Source organism: Artibeus jamaicensis, unplaced genomic scaffold (genome assembly GCF_021234435.1).
Source record: "Artibeus jamaicensis isolate MK-2021 breed Jamaican fruit bat unplaced genomic scaffold, CSHL_Jam_final scaffold_286, whole genome shotgun sequence".
NCBI classification, from domain to species: domain Eukaryota; kingdom Metazoa; phylum Chordata; class Mammalia; order Chiroptera; family Phyllostomidae; genus Artibeus; species Artibeus jamaicensis.
The window spans coordinates 8282578-8302448 of record NW_026522034.1 but is presented as its reverse complement, the minus strand read 5'-3'; the positions used below and the strand labels follow the sequence as shown (position 1 = coordinate 8302448).

Sequence of the window (19871 nt, the reverse complement as noted above, 5' to 3'; positions counted from 1 at the left end):
TTGGGCTCCAGACTCAGACAGACTGGATTAAAACCCTGTCTCTACTTACTAGATATGATCTTTGGGCAAGTTACTAAACTTCTCTAGATCTCAGTTTCCTCACCTGTAAAATGGGAACAGTGGCATGTATATTTACATTGAGATTATGATGATTAAATAAGGTAAATAATGTCCATAAAGTGATAAACAATGCTTGGCATAACAAAAGCATGTAATAAATGTTAGCTACTATTTTTATCATCCTGATTGCTAAGGGGAAAATATCTTTTTATTTCTATATCCCTTACATTGGGCTCTTAAACAGAGGGAGCCCAGAAACAGTCTATTGAATGACAAACTTTAGACTACAAAAGTCCATCCTTTAATTATCCTCAAGTCTTACCTAAGCGGAAATGGTCTCTTTCTCCCCTCCCCCACAACTTACCTGGTGCAAAATGGTGTATCGTTCACGAAACAGTTCTGCTTTATCTCTTGCTGTTCCAAATAAATTTGGTGCAGGGTGGTTGGTCATTAATAGACTAGAAAAAAAGGAATGCCTATTTATGACTATCAGAATACATAAAGGTAGGATAAAAACGAAATATGAGAGTATATACCTTCTGAGAAATATGTGTACTTGGAAATTAGCTTAAAATCAATAGATGAAATACTTACGGAAGAAATTTTTTTCTTTCTGAACTGTACACAAAGCGTGGAATATCAAATGCTCCTATGATATTGAAAATATGTTCTCTGAAAAACATGCCCAAAAACATAGATCTGATTTAACAAAACATAAGTATTCTAGATGAAAAACTTGCATTATAATCTCATGTCACACATGCATGCTATTTTTACAGGTTGCATACACAATTTCTTATTCTGTCAAAAATAATATGGCCCTGGCTGGTGTGGCTCAGTGAGTTGAGTGCCAGCCTGTGAACTACAGGGTTGCTGGTTCAATTCCCAGTCAGGGCACATGCCTGGCTTGCAGGCCAGGACACATGAGAGGCAGCCACACATTGATGTTTCTCTCTTTCTTTCTCCCTCCCTTTTTCCCTCCCCTCCTCTCTGTCTAAAAATAAAATAAATAATATCTAAAAAAATATATGGGAGTCAAAGGTTTACCTTGTGCATTTTCCTCCCTAAACACAAGAAAGCATTGCCGATATTCCAAGCAAACAAAAATAGTCAAGTTAATTTCTAATGAGGAATGTCATGTGTTGAAAAAGAACATCTAGATATAAAAAGTCATATTTGAATAAAATCTCTCCCCATATGTAGTACTTTCTGAAGAATATTATTAAATGATGATTCATTTTTGACAATTTTTTATTCCAAAATATTATGCAAAAATGTCCCAGAAAAAGGTATGAAATAGAAAAAGAACCCCCCAAATTTTAGTAACATCCTAAACACTTACAGTCAAAGAAGGAAAATGAACAAATCATTTTACTTTCAGATACTGTTAATAACATAACCATGTTTGAAAGAGGTTTAAAAAAACTCACAGCACTAGCATAAATATTCTAACCAAAAAAAAAAAAAACCTTCCATAAAATTATATGTTTATCTCCAAAACTGAAAATGGTCAAAAACATTCCCGCTACCCTGGTGGTAGCACTAAGCAGAGAGGAGCAGAGAATCCCCGACTTGAAGAAAGCCTGGCATATGCATGCACAGCTCTGCCATTTTCTAGTGGATCAATCCTGGCAAGTTATTGAACGCATTGTGGCACTTCTTCATCTATACAAATGAGGGCCTCTCTCCTGATATACTGTGACTTTCTGACAACTGAAGTTGTAAAGACTGTTTACCATTCAGTACCTACGGGACCTCTACACTGGCCGACTGGAACATATAAATAAATATCGACAGCTAGACAAAAACAACTGGGAACTTTAATGCCTATTTTATGATTATCATCTTTACATTTTGATACAATCATTTAAAATTTTTATTGATGGCTTCAAGGGTATATCACTGTACTCTGGTATCTTAAATACCTTGTTTCCAACAATAAAGTTAAAACTCCACACTTTCTCTATTGTTTTAGCAGCTCTTAGTTCTGACAGGGAACTAAAACTACTGACCAAAATGATAGTAATGAATCCTTTCAATCATTTACATTTCCCTGAATAGGAAAGATATTTTCCCAGTTAAACTCTGTGGATTTTCAAAGAAGCAAAATACCGTGTGCCATCTTAATTTTATAAATACTAATTTTGTACATTTTCAACTATAAAGGAACTTTTATATTTGCAAAGGAGGAAAGAAAGGGGAACACTCAGAGAAATAAAACCCAGAAAAATGACTGGCATGTTAACTCCTAAGCTCTAACAGCACAAATAGGGGAAAGTCATAAAACTGAGGTTCTACCTCATTTGCCATTCACCACATGACCCAAGTTAAGCCTCTGAGCTCCTCTGGGTTCAGCACTTTCCTTAGAGCAAAAGTCAATTATACTTCTGAATATTCAATTCATTTATAACCTACAGAATATAATGCTGGGTAAGAGGTAAAAAGCAGTCACGGTACAAACTACACGATTATCTCAAATCCTAGCAGAAAATAGTACAGAGGAGTCAACTGATAATGAGGTTTATAATGGAGGCTATCACTTTAAAGGAAACACTAAGATATAACCACTACAGCAATGTTGACCACTAATTAATTTCCCCCTGGAAATAATTTAAAATAAGCACTCAGTAACACCTCCAACATGGGGGGGGGGGAGTTTATTTTTTCCACATACATGGTTTCATCCACCAACTGACTGCACTCCTGGACTGCTGCTTCCACTGCGCATCGTTCGATCATGTTAGATGGCACTGAAGAGAGAATTTCAAAGTCAAATTTTGAAAACAAGTGTAAAAAATTAGTTCTTCCCACAGATAGCTTTTTTCTTACAAATAATCTGAAGACACACCTGGAAGTTCTTATTAGTGAGTTTTTAGGAGGAAAAATACTATTAGAACATTACCAAAGCCATACTTCAAATACCTTAATTTTCTACACTCAAATATACTTGCAGTACCTTAATATACAGTCAAATGCCCTCCTGTCCTAGTTATTGTTTAATAAAGTTGTAAGCTCTTAGGTTTAATAAGTTTAAATTAGTATAACTTTTTTATAATAAGTTTACATTAGTATAACTTTTTTATCACATGTGCTGTTTCAGTAGCCATGACAGTAACAATAGTAACAGTAACAGCTACCACCTATTAAGCCCTTAGTAAATGTGTGCGTGGCACCAAGCTCAGTACTTTACAAGCACTTCCCATTAGAGAGACATTCTATGACTGATGTTCATATGCCCATATCCTACAGATGGGGAAAGTGCAACTTTGAGAGGCTGAACAACCTGACCAAGAGCATAGCCAGAAAGATTGGAGAGCAACACAAATGCAAGTCTGATTCCAGACTGGGCACCCTGAACCACTTTGGTATGTTCTCAGGCAAAATATCATGTGCCATCTTAATTTTACAAATACTCACTTTCTAAATCTAATCATTTTCTAGGTTTTCAACTATAAAAAAACTTTTGAAAACAAAGTTATATTTAAAATTCTGCCTTCAGAAGTGAACATGAGATATAATAGAAATTTTCCTATATCATAGAACAGATTTCTTTCTATATAATTGAAGAAATCAACATCTATCCATCATATGAAAGCAAGCTGCACCCACTTCTCACCTTTAGTGCTCCAGAAAGAGTAGACTGGGTTTTTTTTTGGGGGGGTGGGAGGTTGTTTTTTTGGTGGAAGAGCATTCCTGCTTTGTAGGCTCAAAATTGTGGCAAAAGGGCCTTAAAAAGATCCCTGAAGAAAGGCTGAAGCAAGAAGGGAGTCAGTCCTGCTCCCTTACTCCACCTTTTAGGAGCACCTAAGTTAAGTAAGACAAAGTTGTAGGCATGCGCAGCAAGACAAGTGTGAATATGAAGGACCAGATCAAAATCAGAAGGTAAGCACAGAAATGTGGTGGTGACAGCTCCATGAGGGGGGAGAACTGTATAAGGGTCTCTGAGGTTCCAAAAGAACAAGAAGTTACCCCTTGGGAAGGTGTGTTACCAGGGGTATGTCCCATAAGGCTGGACACCTTAATACTGAATCATCACTCTGACCAGTGGGGTTTGGCTGGTTGGGCGTCATCCCGCAAAGAGAACGGTTGCAGTTCGATTCCAGGTCAGGGTATTTGCCAGAGGCAACCAATTGATGTTTCTCTCCCTTTCTTTCTCCCTCCCTTCCCATCTCTCTAAAAATAAACAAACAAATAAATCTTTTAAAAATACTGAATCCTCAACTTCCATTTAAATCTATAAGTCTGACTTCCGGCCAAGATGGAAGCGTAGGTAGACACACTGTGTCTTCTTGCACAACCGAAATGAGGACAACAATTTAGAAACAAAATAACAACCAGAACTGACAGAAAATTGAACTGTATGGAAGTTTGACAACCAAGGAGTTAAAATAGACACATTCATCCAGACCAGTAGGAGGAGCGGAGCCAGGTGGAGAGGGGTCATGAAAAAAAGGGTCACACTGGAGGGCAAGATGGCAGCAGAGAGACCCTGGGCGTGCAGGCAGCAGCTAGCAGACCCTGGGCTCAGGGTGGCAACAGGCAAACCCAGCGAAGTGGCAATTGGGAAGCTGGGCATGGTGCACATGGCCACTGGCTGATTGGGTGGTCCCACAATCACACACAGATAAACCAGACAAAATTGGCAAGACAGACCCCGCAACCCAGAGTCCCAGTGTGGGGAAACACAGCCTCAAAACACCGATTGAAAACACCTGTGGGGACTGAAGTACCGGGAGAGACCCCCAGCCTCATAGGAGAGTTCATTGGAGAGACCCACAGGGTCCTAGAATGTACACAAGCCCACCCAAATGGGAATCAGCATGAGAAAAGCCCAGTTTGCTTGGGGGAAGTGGTGGAAGGAACTGAAATCCTATGGAGAGTGGAGTAAGCACCATTGTTCCCTCTTGGACCCCTCCCCCACACACAGCATCACAACCCAGCAAAGTGGGTTACGCCGGCCTGGTGAACACCTAAGGCTCTGCACCTCATAGGTAACAAGCATGACAAGACAAAAAAACATGGCCCAAATAAAAGAACAGATCAAAACTCCAGAAAAACTACAACTAAGTGATGAAGAGATAGCCAACCTATCAGATGCACAGTTCAAAGCACTGGTGATCAGGATGCTCACAGAATTGGTTGAATTTGGTTGCAAATTAGATGAAAAAAATGAGGGCTACACTGAGTGAAAAAAAGGAAAATGCACAGGGAAACAATAGTGATGGGAAGGAAACTGAGACTCAAATCAATGAAGTGGACCAGAAGGAAGGAAGAAACAACCAAACAGAAAAGAATGAAGAAATAAGAATTCAAAAAAATGAGAGACTTAGGAACCTCCAGGACATCTTTAAATGCTCCAACTTCCAAATTATAGGGGTACCAGAAGGAGAAGAGGAAGAGTGACAAGTGGAAAACTTATTTGAATAAATAATAAAGGAGAACTTTCCCAATTTGGTACAGGAAATAGACTTCCAGGAAGTCCAGGAAGCTCAGAGAGTCCCAAAGAAGTTGGACCCAAGGAGGAACACACCAAGGAACATCATAATCTCATTACCCAAGATTAAAATTAAGGAGAGAATCCTAGAAGCAGCAAGAGATAAGGAGGCAGTTACCTACGAAGGAATTCCCATCAGACTGTCAGCTGATTTCTCAAAAGAGACCTTACAGACAAGAAGGGGCTGGAAAGAAATATTCCAAGTCATGAAATCCAAAGACCTACAACCAAGATTGCTCTATCCAGCAAAGCTTTCATTTAGAATGGAAGGGCAGATAAAGTGCTTCTAGGATAAGGTCAAGTTAAAGGCGTTCATCATCACCCAGCTCTTATTATATGAAATGTTAAAGCGACTTATCTAAGAAAAAGAAGATAAAAAACATGCACAGTAAAATGACAGCAAACTCACAAGTATTAACAACCACACCTAACAAAAACAAAAACAAACTAAGGCAAACAACTAGAACAGGAACAGAAATGGAGATCACATGGAGGGTTAGCAACAGGGGAGTGGAAGGGGGAGGGGGGGGAAAAGGTACAGAGAATAAGTAGCATAGACGGTAGGTAGAAAATAGATGGGGGGGGGCAAGAATAGTATGGGAAATGTAGAAGCTAAAGAACTTGTGACACATGGATATGAACTAAAGGGGGGAATGTGGGTGGGAGGGAGTGTGCAGGGTGGAGGGGAATGGGACAACTGTAATAGCGTAATCAATAAAATATATAAAAAATCAATCTATAAGTCTAATTGAGGCTGTAGAAGTATATTAACAATTTAAGAGCTATCAGAATGTTACTTACAGGGTTGCTTTTCAACTGCATCGATGATTTTTTCGAGTGCATCTTCAAATTCTACTTCACTGATAGACTGAAGAGCTTCTGTGAGGTATTTTATAGCTTCGCTGATAAGAGATAGTGAGAAAAGAGGAGGCAGGTGATTTGGTAATTAAGGCTAAAAGTTTTATGACAAAAACTGGCAAACACTCATCAATCTAGCATTGAAATTAAGATCCATTCACTCCTGCCTGAAAGCAGTACCCACCTTTCTGGTACTGAACAAGTTCTCCCTTCTGTGCCCTGTCAACATAACTGTTCTTAAGCCCCAAATCACATTCTTCTTTTAAGAAGCCTTCCTATCCCAGCCCTACCTGCTGCAATCTCCCCTTCCTTCTTGAAACTGTTAAGTCTCACTTGTATATACCTTAGATCTGACACATTACATTAGCCTCGTGCAATTCATTACCTTACATTCAAGGCAGAACTACCTCTGCTTCAATGTCCTGAACATAACAGACACTTAAGCAACACTCATATTAAATTACATGAATCTCTCCAACAACAAAATAACCTCAATAAAGCTGAAATTTAAAAAAAAATTACTACACGATTCCCTAATTTAAATACCAGTTGTGCTCAAAATGAGTACTAAACAATTAGCTGATTACATGCCATTCTGTATGTATCACACAACTTTACACTTTACATCAATATTACACAATTGTTCTATATCTCAGGTTGCTTATTGTTTCATGTGTGGGTATCACATATCTCCAATTTATTGTATCAATAGATGATACTCCTTGAGAAATGGAACAGTGTCATCCCTTGGCAGAGTGCTAAGCACACTGAAGGTGGCCCATAAGTATTTGATGTTGAGCCCCTAAAGTCACATGCATTTTGGATGAATCTTGGGACAGCTCTTAGAATAGACCAAAGCCCATAAAGCTATACAGGATGTGGCCCCACCATGTCTCTTTAGACTCATCCAGTGTCTCTGATTTTTCTGGTGCTCTCTTGACTCAGGGTCTTAAAATGGCCATTTCTCCCTACTTTTCTTTACCTAGTTAAATCCTGCTCATCCTTTAACAGTCAGCTCAAATCAATCTTCAATAGAGCCCTTCCTTGACTTTAGAGCTATTTATACACCCAAGAATACATTATACTAGCACTTTTTCCTTGAATACTTTTCACAATTGAAGTTAAATAATTGTGAATGATTTACTATCCAGGGTAGATAAAGACTTCTAAGACGACCTCTAATATTCCATGCATCCTGGTTCACACCCACGTGCGATCCTCGAGTGCAGGCTGTACCTAGTGGCTTGCCTCACTGACAGCATATAGCAAAAGTGAGAGAATATTTTACTGCATTATACTGTAATTTTAAAAGTAAAATTCTACAAGTGACAAGATGTCACTTCCGTGATTAGGCTACAAAAGACTGACTTTCATCTTGTGAGCAGACTCTCTTGCCGGGTTTGATAAAACAAGCTGCCATGTTTGAGGAGCCTGAATAGTAAGGAAGTAAGGGTGACCTCCGACCAACAGCCTGCAAGGACTGAGGCCCTGGGCCCAACAATCCTGGAGGAACTCAATATTACCAAGGACCGAAAAGCTTGGAAGTGAATCCTACCCTACTGACATTGGAGATGACCCCAACTTCAACTTAGCCTTGAGAGAGATCTGGAAGCTAAGCACCCAGCTAAGCCTGCTTATTACTGACTGATGGGAAATGTGAGAGAATATTAAGTATGTGCTGTTTTAAACTAGTACGTTTTGGGAGTTTGATATGCAGCAATAAATAACTAATGCACTGTCTGCCTCCCAAGCTCCATAGTGTCTTACTCTCTTCTACTGTCTTATTCTAGCACAGCCCTTTTCAGCTAATAGATTTCAGTGTATTTCTCACAATTAATTAATGAATGATAGCTTAATATTAGGTCAAATTCTAAGTGAAAGGAAAGAAAAATTGACCAATTGCTTATATTTTCAAAATGTCAAGGATCAAGTGAGTAAAATTCATTATTTTCTCCCAGAATATATCCATTCTTGCCCTTGTTAACTACTAACCCAAAGGCAAAGTTGAAAGTCCCATAAAACTCATCACTACAAAACAAACAAAAAAACCGAAAAAACCCTTCACACACTAGAGTAATGAAAACCTGCTACAGGAAAGTATATCCCATCTGGCAGGCATTCAAAGATGTAAATACTGTATTCTTTTTCTTTTAAAGCGGATTTAATAAAAATCTTGGAAAGGTTCATTCTGTAGGTCCTAGAAAACACAGGTATGGCCAGGAAACCTATCAGAGAAGTTGTAAGAGAAGGAATGAAAGAAGGGAGGAAAGGGGGAGGGAGGGAGTGGGGGGCAGGGAGGGAGTGGGGGGAAGAAAAAGAAAACAGAAAAAGAAATGACCCAGGAGGAGACCTAGGAACATGCATCAAACCTACCCACTTTTTACTCTCCAGGAATTCCTGGTCCAAACTTAGAAAGGTTGGCAGAGCCTACAACTTCTGCAACAATATAATTTGACAGTTACTGACTGCATATGGGCTTTCCCAGGTCTCTCCTTTGACGTCTCAGTGACCACGCTCTGCAGCGCTGCTCTGATTCCCATTTTGCGGAGGCAGACTTCACGGTCTGACAGGGGCCAAAGTCACTGTGCTAGTAAACCGCTGCTGCCACACAGATCGCCACTTCTCAGGCTCAGTTTGGTGCCTGCAAGAGGGAAGCCTCGTCCCGCCTGAGTGAAGCTTTCCGACCCCGTGCCAGCGTCAGAGAAACCTAGGAAGGTATCTCAACCTGACCACAGCCAAGAGCACTTAGCTTCTTGGAACTTTTTAAGGCTCTCTGTCACTTAAAGTCAAACCGCTCCCAGTACGCGGGGAGTCCCGCTGCCCCTTGCGGTGGCTTGGCCCTGGCTCTCCTCTCTGGTCCCGCAAACTACCCATCTCACTTACCCCCGGAGCAGTAAGCCGCGAAGCTTGAAAGCAGAGAGCACCCGGCTCCTCAATCGCTCTGGAGCCATGTTAGCTTTTTGGCGCCACCGCCGCAGCCCCGCCCCTTCCCTCGTGCGCCCCGCCCCTTCCCTCGTGCGCTCCGCCCCTTCCCTTGAGCCCTGCGGTGGTCGACCTGCTACGTCTGCAGCAATCCCCTGTTTCCGGGGCGCAGCGCGCGTGGCGGGTGCGGCTGTCCCTGTGAGCCCTGCGGCTGGCTGTGTCTGCCGGCTGCAGTCCCAAACCGTGTAGGCTGACGGAGGGCAGGACCCTGAACTCCGTTTTGCCCTACACAGAAGGACGAGAGCGTCCTTCCCTGTGTTTGGTTGGAAATGTGCTTACCTTGTCCCGAGTGCATCACTGAGTCATTCTCATCGCTGCCCTCGACCCTCCGTGACTCCAGTCGGACTTACTCCAGGGAGTCCTGTATACTCATGCTTTCTATTTTACAAGGCCCTGGAAGCACTCTGTGTCGCCACTTGATTTTCTCTGACATTCCCTCGAAATTGCTAAAAAGCAATATTCCCACCCGTCCCAGTTGAGGGTTTTCTATGCGCCATAAATTGTCATAAGTGCTGTAAGTGTATTAATTGCTGTATGCTTATAAATGCTAATGAATTGTGTGTTACTTTTTCAACATCCTTATTTTACAGATGAGAAAAACAGATACAAAAACAGTAGATGGCTGGCTCAAAATGAAAGTTTCAGAAATTGGTGGATCTAGGTTTGACCTCAATCTGATTCCAACAAGTAGATTGACCATCTGCCACACTTCAAAAGATTTGTCCAGTGAGTTACATAAAACCATGGAACGCTTATAGGTGAGCGCACAGCCTTATAAAACATGAGGACGATTATGAAGTACTGTTTTACATTAACTTCCAGGGTATATGGTTAACTTAAAAAACACAAGCAAAGTATGGTAAAGGAAGGGAAGTGAGTGTATATGTGTGTGGGGGGCAGGGGTATACATATATTTACTTTTGCATTAAAAAAAAAAACCCTCAGGCCCTGGCCATTGTGCCAGTGTGGCTTGGTTGGTTGGAGGGTCATCCTATAGACCAGGATCCAGGGTGGGACAACAGATATGGATGTTTTGTTTTCACATCCATGTTTCTCTCTCTGTGTGTCTGTCTGTCTGTCTGTCTCTCTACCCCCTTCTCTCTAATCAATAAATGTATCCTCGAGTGAGAATTAAAAAAAGAAAAAACTCTGGAAGGCTACACTAGACATTAAAACATAGTTAGCCATAAAGGGCAGGAAGGGATAAGGATGACAATGAGAACTTTCTTTGTAGTGAAGTTTTAACAGTTAACTCATGATGTTTAACATGTTCAAAAAATATACAAGAAAAAAACAAAATTAAAAGCATATCCAGGCCCTGGCTGGTGTAGCTCAGTGGATTGAGCACAGGCCTGTGAACCAGACAATCGCAGTTGGATTCCCAGTCAGGGCACAGACCGGGGTTGCAGGCTGGTTCCCTGCAGGCCAGTTCCCAGTAGGGGACGCACGAAAGGCAACCATACAAAATTGCTGTTTTTCTCCCTCTCTCCTTCCCTTCCCCTCAAAGATAAATAAATAAAATCTTAAAAAAAAAGCATATTCACAACAAAATACCTAACTGTATATTAAATTGGTAATGTAATATCACAGTGAAAAGTGATTTTGACCTAGTTTTCTGTATATTTTCAGTGAAATATAAAGACAAAATTTTTATGTAAGAATGACAGGTTCTCAAATGTGGGAAAATGTTTACTTTCAGTTAATAGCTAATAAGCTTAGTAATCAATGTATGTAAAAAGCTATTGTTTTAGAAACTGAAGTTATGACCCACCTTGACTCCAGGAGGCCATAAGCAGTCCCAGCTTTGTGCCTCAGGAAGACTGTAAGCCATCAAGATGGTATCTGAGCCATTGTACTCCAACCACCTTACCTACATTCTTCTTCTCCTTATAAAAAGTGTTGGTTGAAAATGGGATTTGAGATCATCTGTTAGGCTACAAACCCACCGTCTTCTCAGATCTCAGGCCATCTGAATGAAGTACCCATAAAGATTCAATCCCTGTCTCTGTTTACTGGGTTTGGTAGGTGACAGGCAGCACAACTGCCAACTTTTCTGGTTTCAAGAAAGGAGAGAAAATAAAAATAGATAAACTTCCAGCCAAGATAGCAGCATAGGTAAACACAGCTTACCTTGTCATATTACCACATCAAAATTACAACTAAATTGTAGAACAACCATCGCTGAGAACCATCAGAAATCAAGTTGACTAGAAATCTGACAACTACGGAATTAAAGAAATCACATTTATCCAGACTGGGAGGAGGGGTGAGGACGCAGAACAGCTGGTCCCACATCCACATGTGGTGGCTAAAAATTTGGGAGGGATATCTCAGGAATGAGGAGTCCCAAACCCACACCAGGGCCCCCAGCCCAGGGTTCCAGTGCCAGGAAGACAAGTCCACATAACTTCTGGCTGCAAAAACCAGGAGGGACTGAGTCAATGAAAGAAACTTCTGGAGTCCCAAGGAGTTCCTCTTAAACAACCCACACACAGAGTCACTCCCTCTGAGCTCCAGCAGTGGGGTAGCAGCTTAAAAGGCACCAGTGGTATACAGGGAAAAACTGAAGTGTCTGGCATCAAGGTCAGAGCTGGGGGGACAGCTTTCTCCCAGACAGAAAGGTGGGCAGAGGCCATTGTCCCTTTTTTGACCCTCCATTCACAAAGCCATAGAACCAGCCAGCTGGTGCCATATCTAGACTTTATCAACCTGGCTAATGCTGTTTGCTCTTCCCCGGAGGTCCCCCAAGGTTCTACTCCACCCAACTTTTGCTGTTGACAGTGGCTTTTCCATAAGAATGGTGGGTCTTAGCTCATGCATCACAACTTACTAAATCCTTTCCCATGAGCAACCACAGCCCTCAGTGAACCCCCAATCCCCATACCTCTTGCTAAGTGGCCCCAACCCTGCACTAGCAGCAGCCACCCTAGATTTACAGCTTGGCTTTGCCTGGGAATCTTCAAACCCAGCACAAGTAGCAGCCATATCAGATTGCTTTATAGCTCAGGCAAGGTGGCCCCCAGGAAATCACAGATTGGAGCTGACCTTGGTCTTCACCACCTGGGAAACTTCAGAGCCTGCACACCCAGTGGGCAGCTACAGACCACATCAGAGCACCTCCACTCTGTCCCTGTGCAGCTAATCCTCCACAGAGGGCAGAGGGTGGTAGTCTGTGGTCACTGCCAATCCTTGCAGCTGACTGGTCTGGGTAAATCCCTCCCATTGATCTCCCAACACCAATCAAGGCTCAACTACAAAGGAGGGTATACTCAGCTCACACAAAGGCCACACCTCAAGTACCCAGCTTGGGTGATAGGGGAGGCTGTGTCACTGGATCCTACAGGACACCTATTATATTAGGCCACACTACCAAGACAGGGAGTCATAGCAGCTCTACCTAATACATAGAATCAAACACAAGAAGGCTGCAAAATGATAGGAGACAAAGAAACATGGCCCAAATGAAAGAACAAATCGAAATTTCAGGAAAAGAGCTAAACAAAAGGGAGCTAAGCAATCTATCAGATGCAGAGTTCAAACACTGCTTATAAGGATGCTCAAGGGACTTAGTAAAGACCTCAGCAACATAAAAAAGATGCAGTCAGAAATGAAGGATACACTAATTGAGATAAATTAGTGTATATCAATATATAGGGAAAAACTGTAGATCGTTAAATGAAGCCAACAATCAAATCAATGATTTGGAAAATAAGGAAGAAAAAATTAGAATACGAAAAAAAGAATTTAAAAAATGAGTGTAGTGTAAGCAACCTCTGGGACAATGAAGTTGCCTATAAGGTCTCTTTTGAGAAATCAGCTGACAATCTTATGGGAACTCCTTTGTAGGTAACTTTCTCCTTTTCTCTTGCTGCTTCTAGGATTCTCTCCTTAATTTTAATTCTGGGTAATGTAATTATGATGCGCCTTGATGTGTTCCTCCTTGGGTTCGCCTTCTTTGGGACTCTCTGAGCTTCATGGACTTCCTAGAAGTTTATTTCCTTTACCAGATTGAGGAAGTTCTCCTTTATTATTTGTTCAAATAAGTTTTCCACTCGTGGCTGTTCCTTTTCCCCTTCTGGTGCCCCTATAATTTGGATGTTGGAATGTTTAAAGATGTCCTGGAGGTTCCTAAGCCCTTCCTCATTTTTTTGAATTCTTGTTTCTTCATTCTTTTCTGGTTGGATCTTTCTTTCTTCCTTCTGGTCCACACTGTTGATTTGAGTCCCAGTTTCCTTCCCATCACTATTGGTTCCCTGTACATTTTCCTTTATTTCACTTAGCATAACCTTCATTTTTTCATCTAATTTATGACCAAATTCGATCAATTTCCTGAGCATCCTAATTACCAGTGTTTTCAACTGTGCCTCTGATAGGTTGGCTATCTCTTTGTCACTTAGTTGTATGTTTTCTGGAGTTTTGATCTGTTCTTTCATTTGGGCTATGTTTTTTTGTCTTGACGCCCCTGTTATGTTTAGTAAGGGGCGGTGTTTGGTGTTAGTAAGGGGCGGTATGTTTAGGTGTTTACCAGGGTGGGGTAACACACTTTGCTGGGTTGTGACACTGTATGTGGGGAAAGGGTCCGAGAGGGAACACTGGCACTTGCTCTACTCTCTGTCAGATTTCAGTCACTTTGCCCACTTCCCACAAGCAAATTGGACCCTTCTGGTGCTGATTCCCATTTGGGTGGGCTTGTGTATATTCTAGGACCCTGTGGATCTCTCCAACCAACTCGCCTGTAAGGCCGAGAGTTTTTCTGGATGCCTCAACCCCCACAGGTGTTTTCAGTCATTGGTTTCAGGCTTTATTTCCCCGGGCTGGAACCCTGGGTTGTGCAGTCTGTCTTTCCTCCCAGTTGTTTCTTCTGGTTTATCTACATGCGAACATGGGAAGGTTCAGTCCCCAATCCGCTGCCTCACCCGATCCTCCTGCTGCTGCCTTGCCTGTTGGGGTCCTCCAGCCACCACCTTGCAGTGAGTCCTCTTTGCCTTGGCTGCCTGACCCCACCCTTCCTACCTGTCTGGATGAATGTGTCTTCTTTAACTCCTTGGTTGTTGGACTTCCATACAGTTGGGTTTTCTATCAGTTCTGGTTGTTCTCTGTTTTTTAAATTGTTGTTGTTCATCTTTTGGTTGTGTGAGGAAGCACAGTGTGTCTACCTATGCCTCCATCTTGGCTGGAAGTCCTCATCTCTTTCCTTCTCTCCTATTCCATCTGCTAGGAACACATTCCTCCCTTTTCACCTCTGTTTGCCTAAACAACTTCCACTCATCTTTCAAGCCTTAGCTTATACTTTACTTTCTCTTGGGAACATTCCCTGACTCTCCCAAATCTGAGTTGGGGACCCTGTGAATTTTATGTTTGGTGTAATGCATCAGAGAAGAAAATTAGCATGCTTCATGGGGAGAGTGTGCATAAATCTGTAAAAAGAATTATTCTCGTAGCAGTAGGACTTTAAAGCCAGAGGGGACTATGAGATTATAAACCTTCTAAGAATTCACAAAAATCTTGGTGAGGGCTTTGGAATTCTAGTACAGGTAGAAAGAGGATTCCTGGGACAGAGGTTACCTATATTAATAACGACAATGACTACTACCACTGTTATTACCATTTATTGAGCATCTAGCTGCGTGCTTACACCAGAGCAGTGCTGTGTGCTACCCATGTTTTTGCCTGACTGTCCAACCATCCAAAGTGAGTATTCTAATGAACAACTTACATTATTCACTTTTTGCTTAAGATCCCTTGGCCTTACAGTTAAAGTTCAGACTCAGCATGACAAACAAGGCCATGTGATTAGCTATTCCACCTTTAGCCTTGGCTGCACCCCACAGCCATTCTCTAGTCATACAGCACAAGTGTCAAACTCACTTTCACAGGGGGCGGGGCGGGGGGCACATTGGCCTTGCGGTTGCCTTCAAAGGGCCGAATGTAATTACAACTCCTTAACAGTTAAGGGGTAGTTACATTTATACAGTCCTAAAATTATTTTGGCCCTTTGAAGGCAACTGTGAGGCTGATGTGGCCCCCGGTGAAAATGAGTTTGACACCTCTGATTTACAGTTTGTCAAAAAACTCGTGTCTCCCTTGTGAACCTCCTTTCCCAATAAATCACAACTTTCCTTCCTGTTATTCTGCTGTATTTTGTCCACTTTTCTACTATACTTCTCATTCCATACAGCATGAATTTCTTTACATATTTGTCCCTCTGATTGGACTTTGAAGCCTGTGTAGTGGAACTTTGTCAGTCCCTGTAGTAGAACGATGTCTTATGCATCTTAAAGTTCACTTTTTTTCATTGACTTAGTCAACAAATTTTCCAGTCCCATACAGCCACAGAACCAACTATCTACAGCAAGCAGGCACTTAATAAATGCATAGTCAATAATTGAATGAATTAACTTGTTCTGCGTGGTGGGCAGCCACAATCTCTTCGAAGAGTGGCTTTGGACAAGTGCATTTACAGGCACTGGTAGAAATATGATCTTCCCTCTTGGCCTTAGTTTTACTTCTGTAACATCACTTTTTAACAAGGGTTAGCCCAGAGAGGAACTGTTTTCAGTCGTGTGGACTCTATGATCTTTGCTGCAACTCCTCAGTTCTACCTACTCAACTAGGTGGTTGTGGTGTAAAAGCAGCCACAGATAACACATAAGAGAATTAGGGAGGCTGAGTACCAATAAAACTTTATGTATAGATGCTTAAAAATTTTTTTAAAGATTTTTAAAATTTATTTTTAGGGAGAGGGAAAGGGAAGGAGTAAGAGGGAGAAACATCAATGTGTGGTTGCCTCTGGCACTCCCCCTAGTGGGGACCTGGCCAGCAACCCAGGCATGTGTCCTGACTGGCAGGCAATCCAACTGGAGACCATTTGTTTCCCAGCCCCTGTTCAATACACTGAATCTACACCAGCCAGGGCCAGATACTAAAATTTGAATTCATTATCATTTTCATGAGTTACACAACATCATTCTTCTGAATTTTTTTCAATTACTCAAATATTGTAGGCTTGTGAACTCTACAAAATTGGGTGGTGGACAGGATTTGACCTCCAGGCCTAGTTTGCCAGTATGTTTCAGAAAATTCCTTTAAAAAAAAGTCTATGAAGTACACATACACTTTTTTGGGTATTTTTAAAAAAAGTGTACTGATTTGAGAGGGAGAGAGAGAAGAACACCAATTCCTTGTTTCCACTTATACATGCATTCATCGGCTGCTTCTTGCATGTGCCCTGACAAGAGATGGAAGCTGCAATGTTGGACCATACGCTAATCAACCGAGCTACCCAGCCGAGGCTCACACACACACACCATTCTTGTGGATTACCACCTCTGCTGGAGGCTGAGTGCAAAAGATAAACACAAAGTATTTATTAATACTCTGATTTATGTCACTACTACATCAGCCCCCGTGGGCCAAAAGCCCATTTATCCAGGGAATAAGATACAGTTCGACAGTACTAACAAAATAACACAACCCCAGGGACACGAAATTGGCCCACGGCAGGGGTCCGCAGAGCCCAGGCACCTCCCTCACTAGTCAGACCCCCGGCCTCCCTCCCTGGCGTTGCCGCCGTAGGCTCGGCCTCTCGGGTGGCTGCAGGACGGCGCAGACGCACTGCTTCTGCCCTCCTCCAATCTCGACCCTCGACGCGTTCCGTTCCTGCGTGGAGGACCCGGGCGGGAGGAGAGGCATCTCCAAGGGCTGGGGCTGCAGCGTGCGGAGCGGCCGGGCCCAGTGACGGCGCGGATGGAAGACTCGCAGGTGTTTTGCGTGGCCGAGGAGCGCAGCGGCCACTGCGCGGTGGTGGACGGAAACTTCCTCTACGTGTGGGGGGGCTACGTGGTAAGGGGAAGAGGCGGGACTCGCGGACCGAGTGGACGCCGAGTGCCCGCCCACCCGCGGCCTCTAGGTGGGGTGGTTGGCGGCCGGCTGCCCAGCGCCTGCCTGCCGCCCCCAGCGCCTGTCCGCCGCCAGCCGCCCCTCCACTCCGTGGGCAGCTCTCCCTGCCGCGCCGGGGGTTGACGCCACCCCGCTAGCTAGGAAAGCTTTCTAACCCGATTCCGGGGCTCCTCCCATTCCCACTCTTTCCCACCCTCGCTGCCGTCCAATGACCCGGGGTTTACCCAACACTAAATCAGTTACTGCGTGATTAATGATCTTTAAATGCTTGCCGAGACTGAAAAGAATACTTAGGACGCTGTGCTGCATTATTGTGTAAATCTTTAACTTCTTTAACGCCACGGCGCAATAAGAAATTTGAAAAAAATCGGAAATCACCGAAGCATTTAAATATTCCTAAGCAGTTTTTAGTGTCATTCTTTTACTAAGGACATATACACTCTCTAGGGCATGTATACCAAGGAATGGAATGTTGGGTCATTTGGCACACACATCTTCAAATTTGCTTGGAAATTTCACTGTTGCCAAATGGATAATTATGATTTTTTTCAAATTTTAAAATAGACTCATTCGTATTAGCGACAGTGTACTGAAGAGCATGCTTAAAACGTTTTACTACAATGGAGGGTTGAATGTATTTGTTTTGTTTCTGTAGTAATTGGATTATAGAGCCAAGGATTCTGAAGCTGGGAAGCAGTTCAGGAGCCTGTGCCAGCCCTTTACAGATTTTTTTTTTAAATAAGTGAGCCATTTGGAACTTCTACTGGAAGTAGAACCTACGTTTTCTGACTGTCTCAATACTATTATGTGACAGATGTGACGTCACTGAATCACTCACAGAAATAAAGTACATACTATGTTAAGTGGTCCTCAGATCCAAGTTGGTTTTTGCTGTTTTGTTTGTGTGTTTATTTTTCATTTGGTGCAGTATCAGGATAAGAAAATTAGAACTAACCTTTGAGTGACTACTGTATCTGGTATGTGCTAGGAACTCTCATATCCCTAATCATATGTAATTTTTACCATACCTTGTAAAATAAGTAATACCGCATTTTAAAATAATAATGATGAATCAGTGAGAATGAATAACTTGAATGGCCACTTGACTTTAAGGATAGCAAATTCCAACCAGATATATTGGATTCCCAAAGGCAAGTTTTTTCTATGATAAGTGAACATAAATTAGGTAAGTATGGTTTCTTAATGTCTAATATTTCCACCATTTGTTCTTGATGAAAAAATAGTCTAGACATAATGATGGTTTTATGAAAAGAAATATTTTGATTGTTTTTGAGCTCTGCCATTTGAAGATGTAGAGGTGTTAGTCTTCATCTGTTATTTTGATTCTTAATGTTGTATAAGTTAAGTAAAAATTTTTTCACGTAAAATAGAAGTTTGTATTATATTTGGTGACCATATAGATTTCTTTTAGGCACATAAATGAAATGTCTGAATTTTTATATCTCATTTTAACCTTGAAAATTGTATAATTGATAAAATTCCAAGTCTTTTGGTGTCCGTCAGTGAGGAAAAATACTTCTTCCCCTACTACTTACTGATCCAGTGAGTAGTGTGCTGTAAGAGCCACCCTGGAAAGTACCACACAGGTTTAGTCCAAGATTGTTACTTTTTAAAGTCCAGTGGTTATCAGCAGTTAAAATATGTCTAAGGCATAAGTGAAAGGAAAGACTGGAAGGCAAAAAGAAGAGGTGACATATCATGGGGAGAATTATTCCAACAATTGTTTTATTCAGATCCTTTTGAAGGAAAGATAGCTAAAAGGCCCCAGAATCTGAAAGTAACCCAAACCAATAGACAGTAGTTAAGAATAATGATCAGATGATTCCAGATTGTATGTTCTAATCACAATTTTTCATATTTGTTAAAATCGACAGACAGACATCTGAAAATTTTTGAATGGCTAAATTACTTACTACTTTGTTGTCAAACATATTTTATAGGACATTGTATCTGAGAACAGCCCTACCTTTAAACATAAGAGTGCCAGTGTTGGGAAAAGTGGTTAAGTTTTAATTGGTGTGAAAATATTCTTTTCTCTTAGTTCCCCGTATCCTTTCCACATTTCTGAAATTCATACAAATGTTGGTGGCGCTATTAGGAACATTTAAAATTTGTGAGTTAGTTTTCCCAAATTTGGGAGGAAAAGCAGTGTTTCAGCATGTTTGCAGATGACATGCTTCTTTTTAAAGGTTTAATCATATGAACAGTTTTATTTCCACAGTACAGTTGGCATTAAGACATTTTGCTCTAAACTTTTTCTTACAGTAAATAATATGCTTCAACACATATTTCTATTTTGGATATGGACTTATCCAAAGCAAGAGAGATCAATTCAGGAAATATTTGAAAAGAACGAAAGTGGGAGGTTTATAGTGCCAGATATTAAACTATATCACGATACTTTAATAATTAAATCAGTGGTCCTGATGCAAGCTGAGAGACCATGAGGAAATAGAAAACAAATTACATAAGCAGCCAAGCATACAGACTATTCTGTAGTTAAAAGGTAGCATTTCAAATCTAGAAAAACATCTCTTATTCAATAAATGGTCCAGGA

The 19871-nt window shown here is 41.6% G+C and overlaps 2 protein-coding genes across 6 annotated transcripts in view; one reads left to right on the top strand and one right to left on the bottom strand.

Annotated features, from left to right (window-relative positions):
- The window catches only part of POLE2 (DNA polymerase epsilon 2, accessory subunit), a 34945-nt gene extending 25570 nt beyond the window's left edge, over nt 1–9375 (bottom strand). The window contains exons 1-5 of one of the 2 annotated variants that reach the window (XM_053656898.1): nt 9296–9375; nt 6356–6456; nt 2735–2810; nt 655–732; nt 425–518 (exon numbers count right to left, since the gene is read on the bottom strand). In XM_053656898.1, the coding sequence (XP_053512873.1) occupies nt 425–518; nt 655–732; nt 2735–2810; nt 6356–6456; nt 9296–9363 (417 nt within the window). In that variant the 5' untranslated portion in view covers nt 9364–9375. Of the gene's footprint in view, nt 1–424; nt 519–654; nt 733–2734; nt 2811–6355; nt 6457–8785; nt 8847–9295 lie in introns of those variants that run through there. The other variant, XM_053656899.1, reaches the window with a different exon arrangement.
- Nucleotides 9376–9994: 619 nt separating this feature from the next.
- Nucleotides 9995–19871, top strand: part of KLHDC1 (kelch domain containing 1) — an 81191-nt gene continuing 71314 nt past the window's right edge. For 2 of the 4 annotated variants that reach the window (XM_053656879.1, XM_053656883.1), the window contains exon 1: nt 16926–17236. In XM_053656879.1, coding sequence (XP_053512854.1) covers nt 17141–17236 — 96 coding nt within the window. In that variant the 5' untranslated portion in view covers nt 16926–17140. Of the gene's footprint in view, nt 10153–16925; nt 17237–19871 lie in introns of those variants that run through there. The other 2 variants (XM_053656882.1, XM_053656880.1) reach the window with 2 other exon arrangements.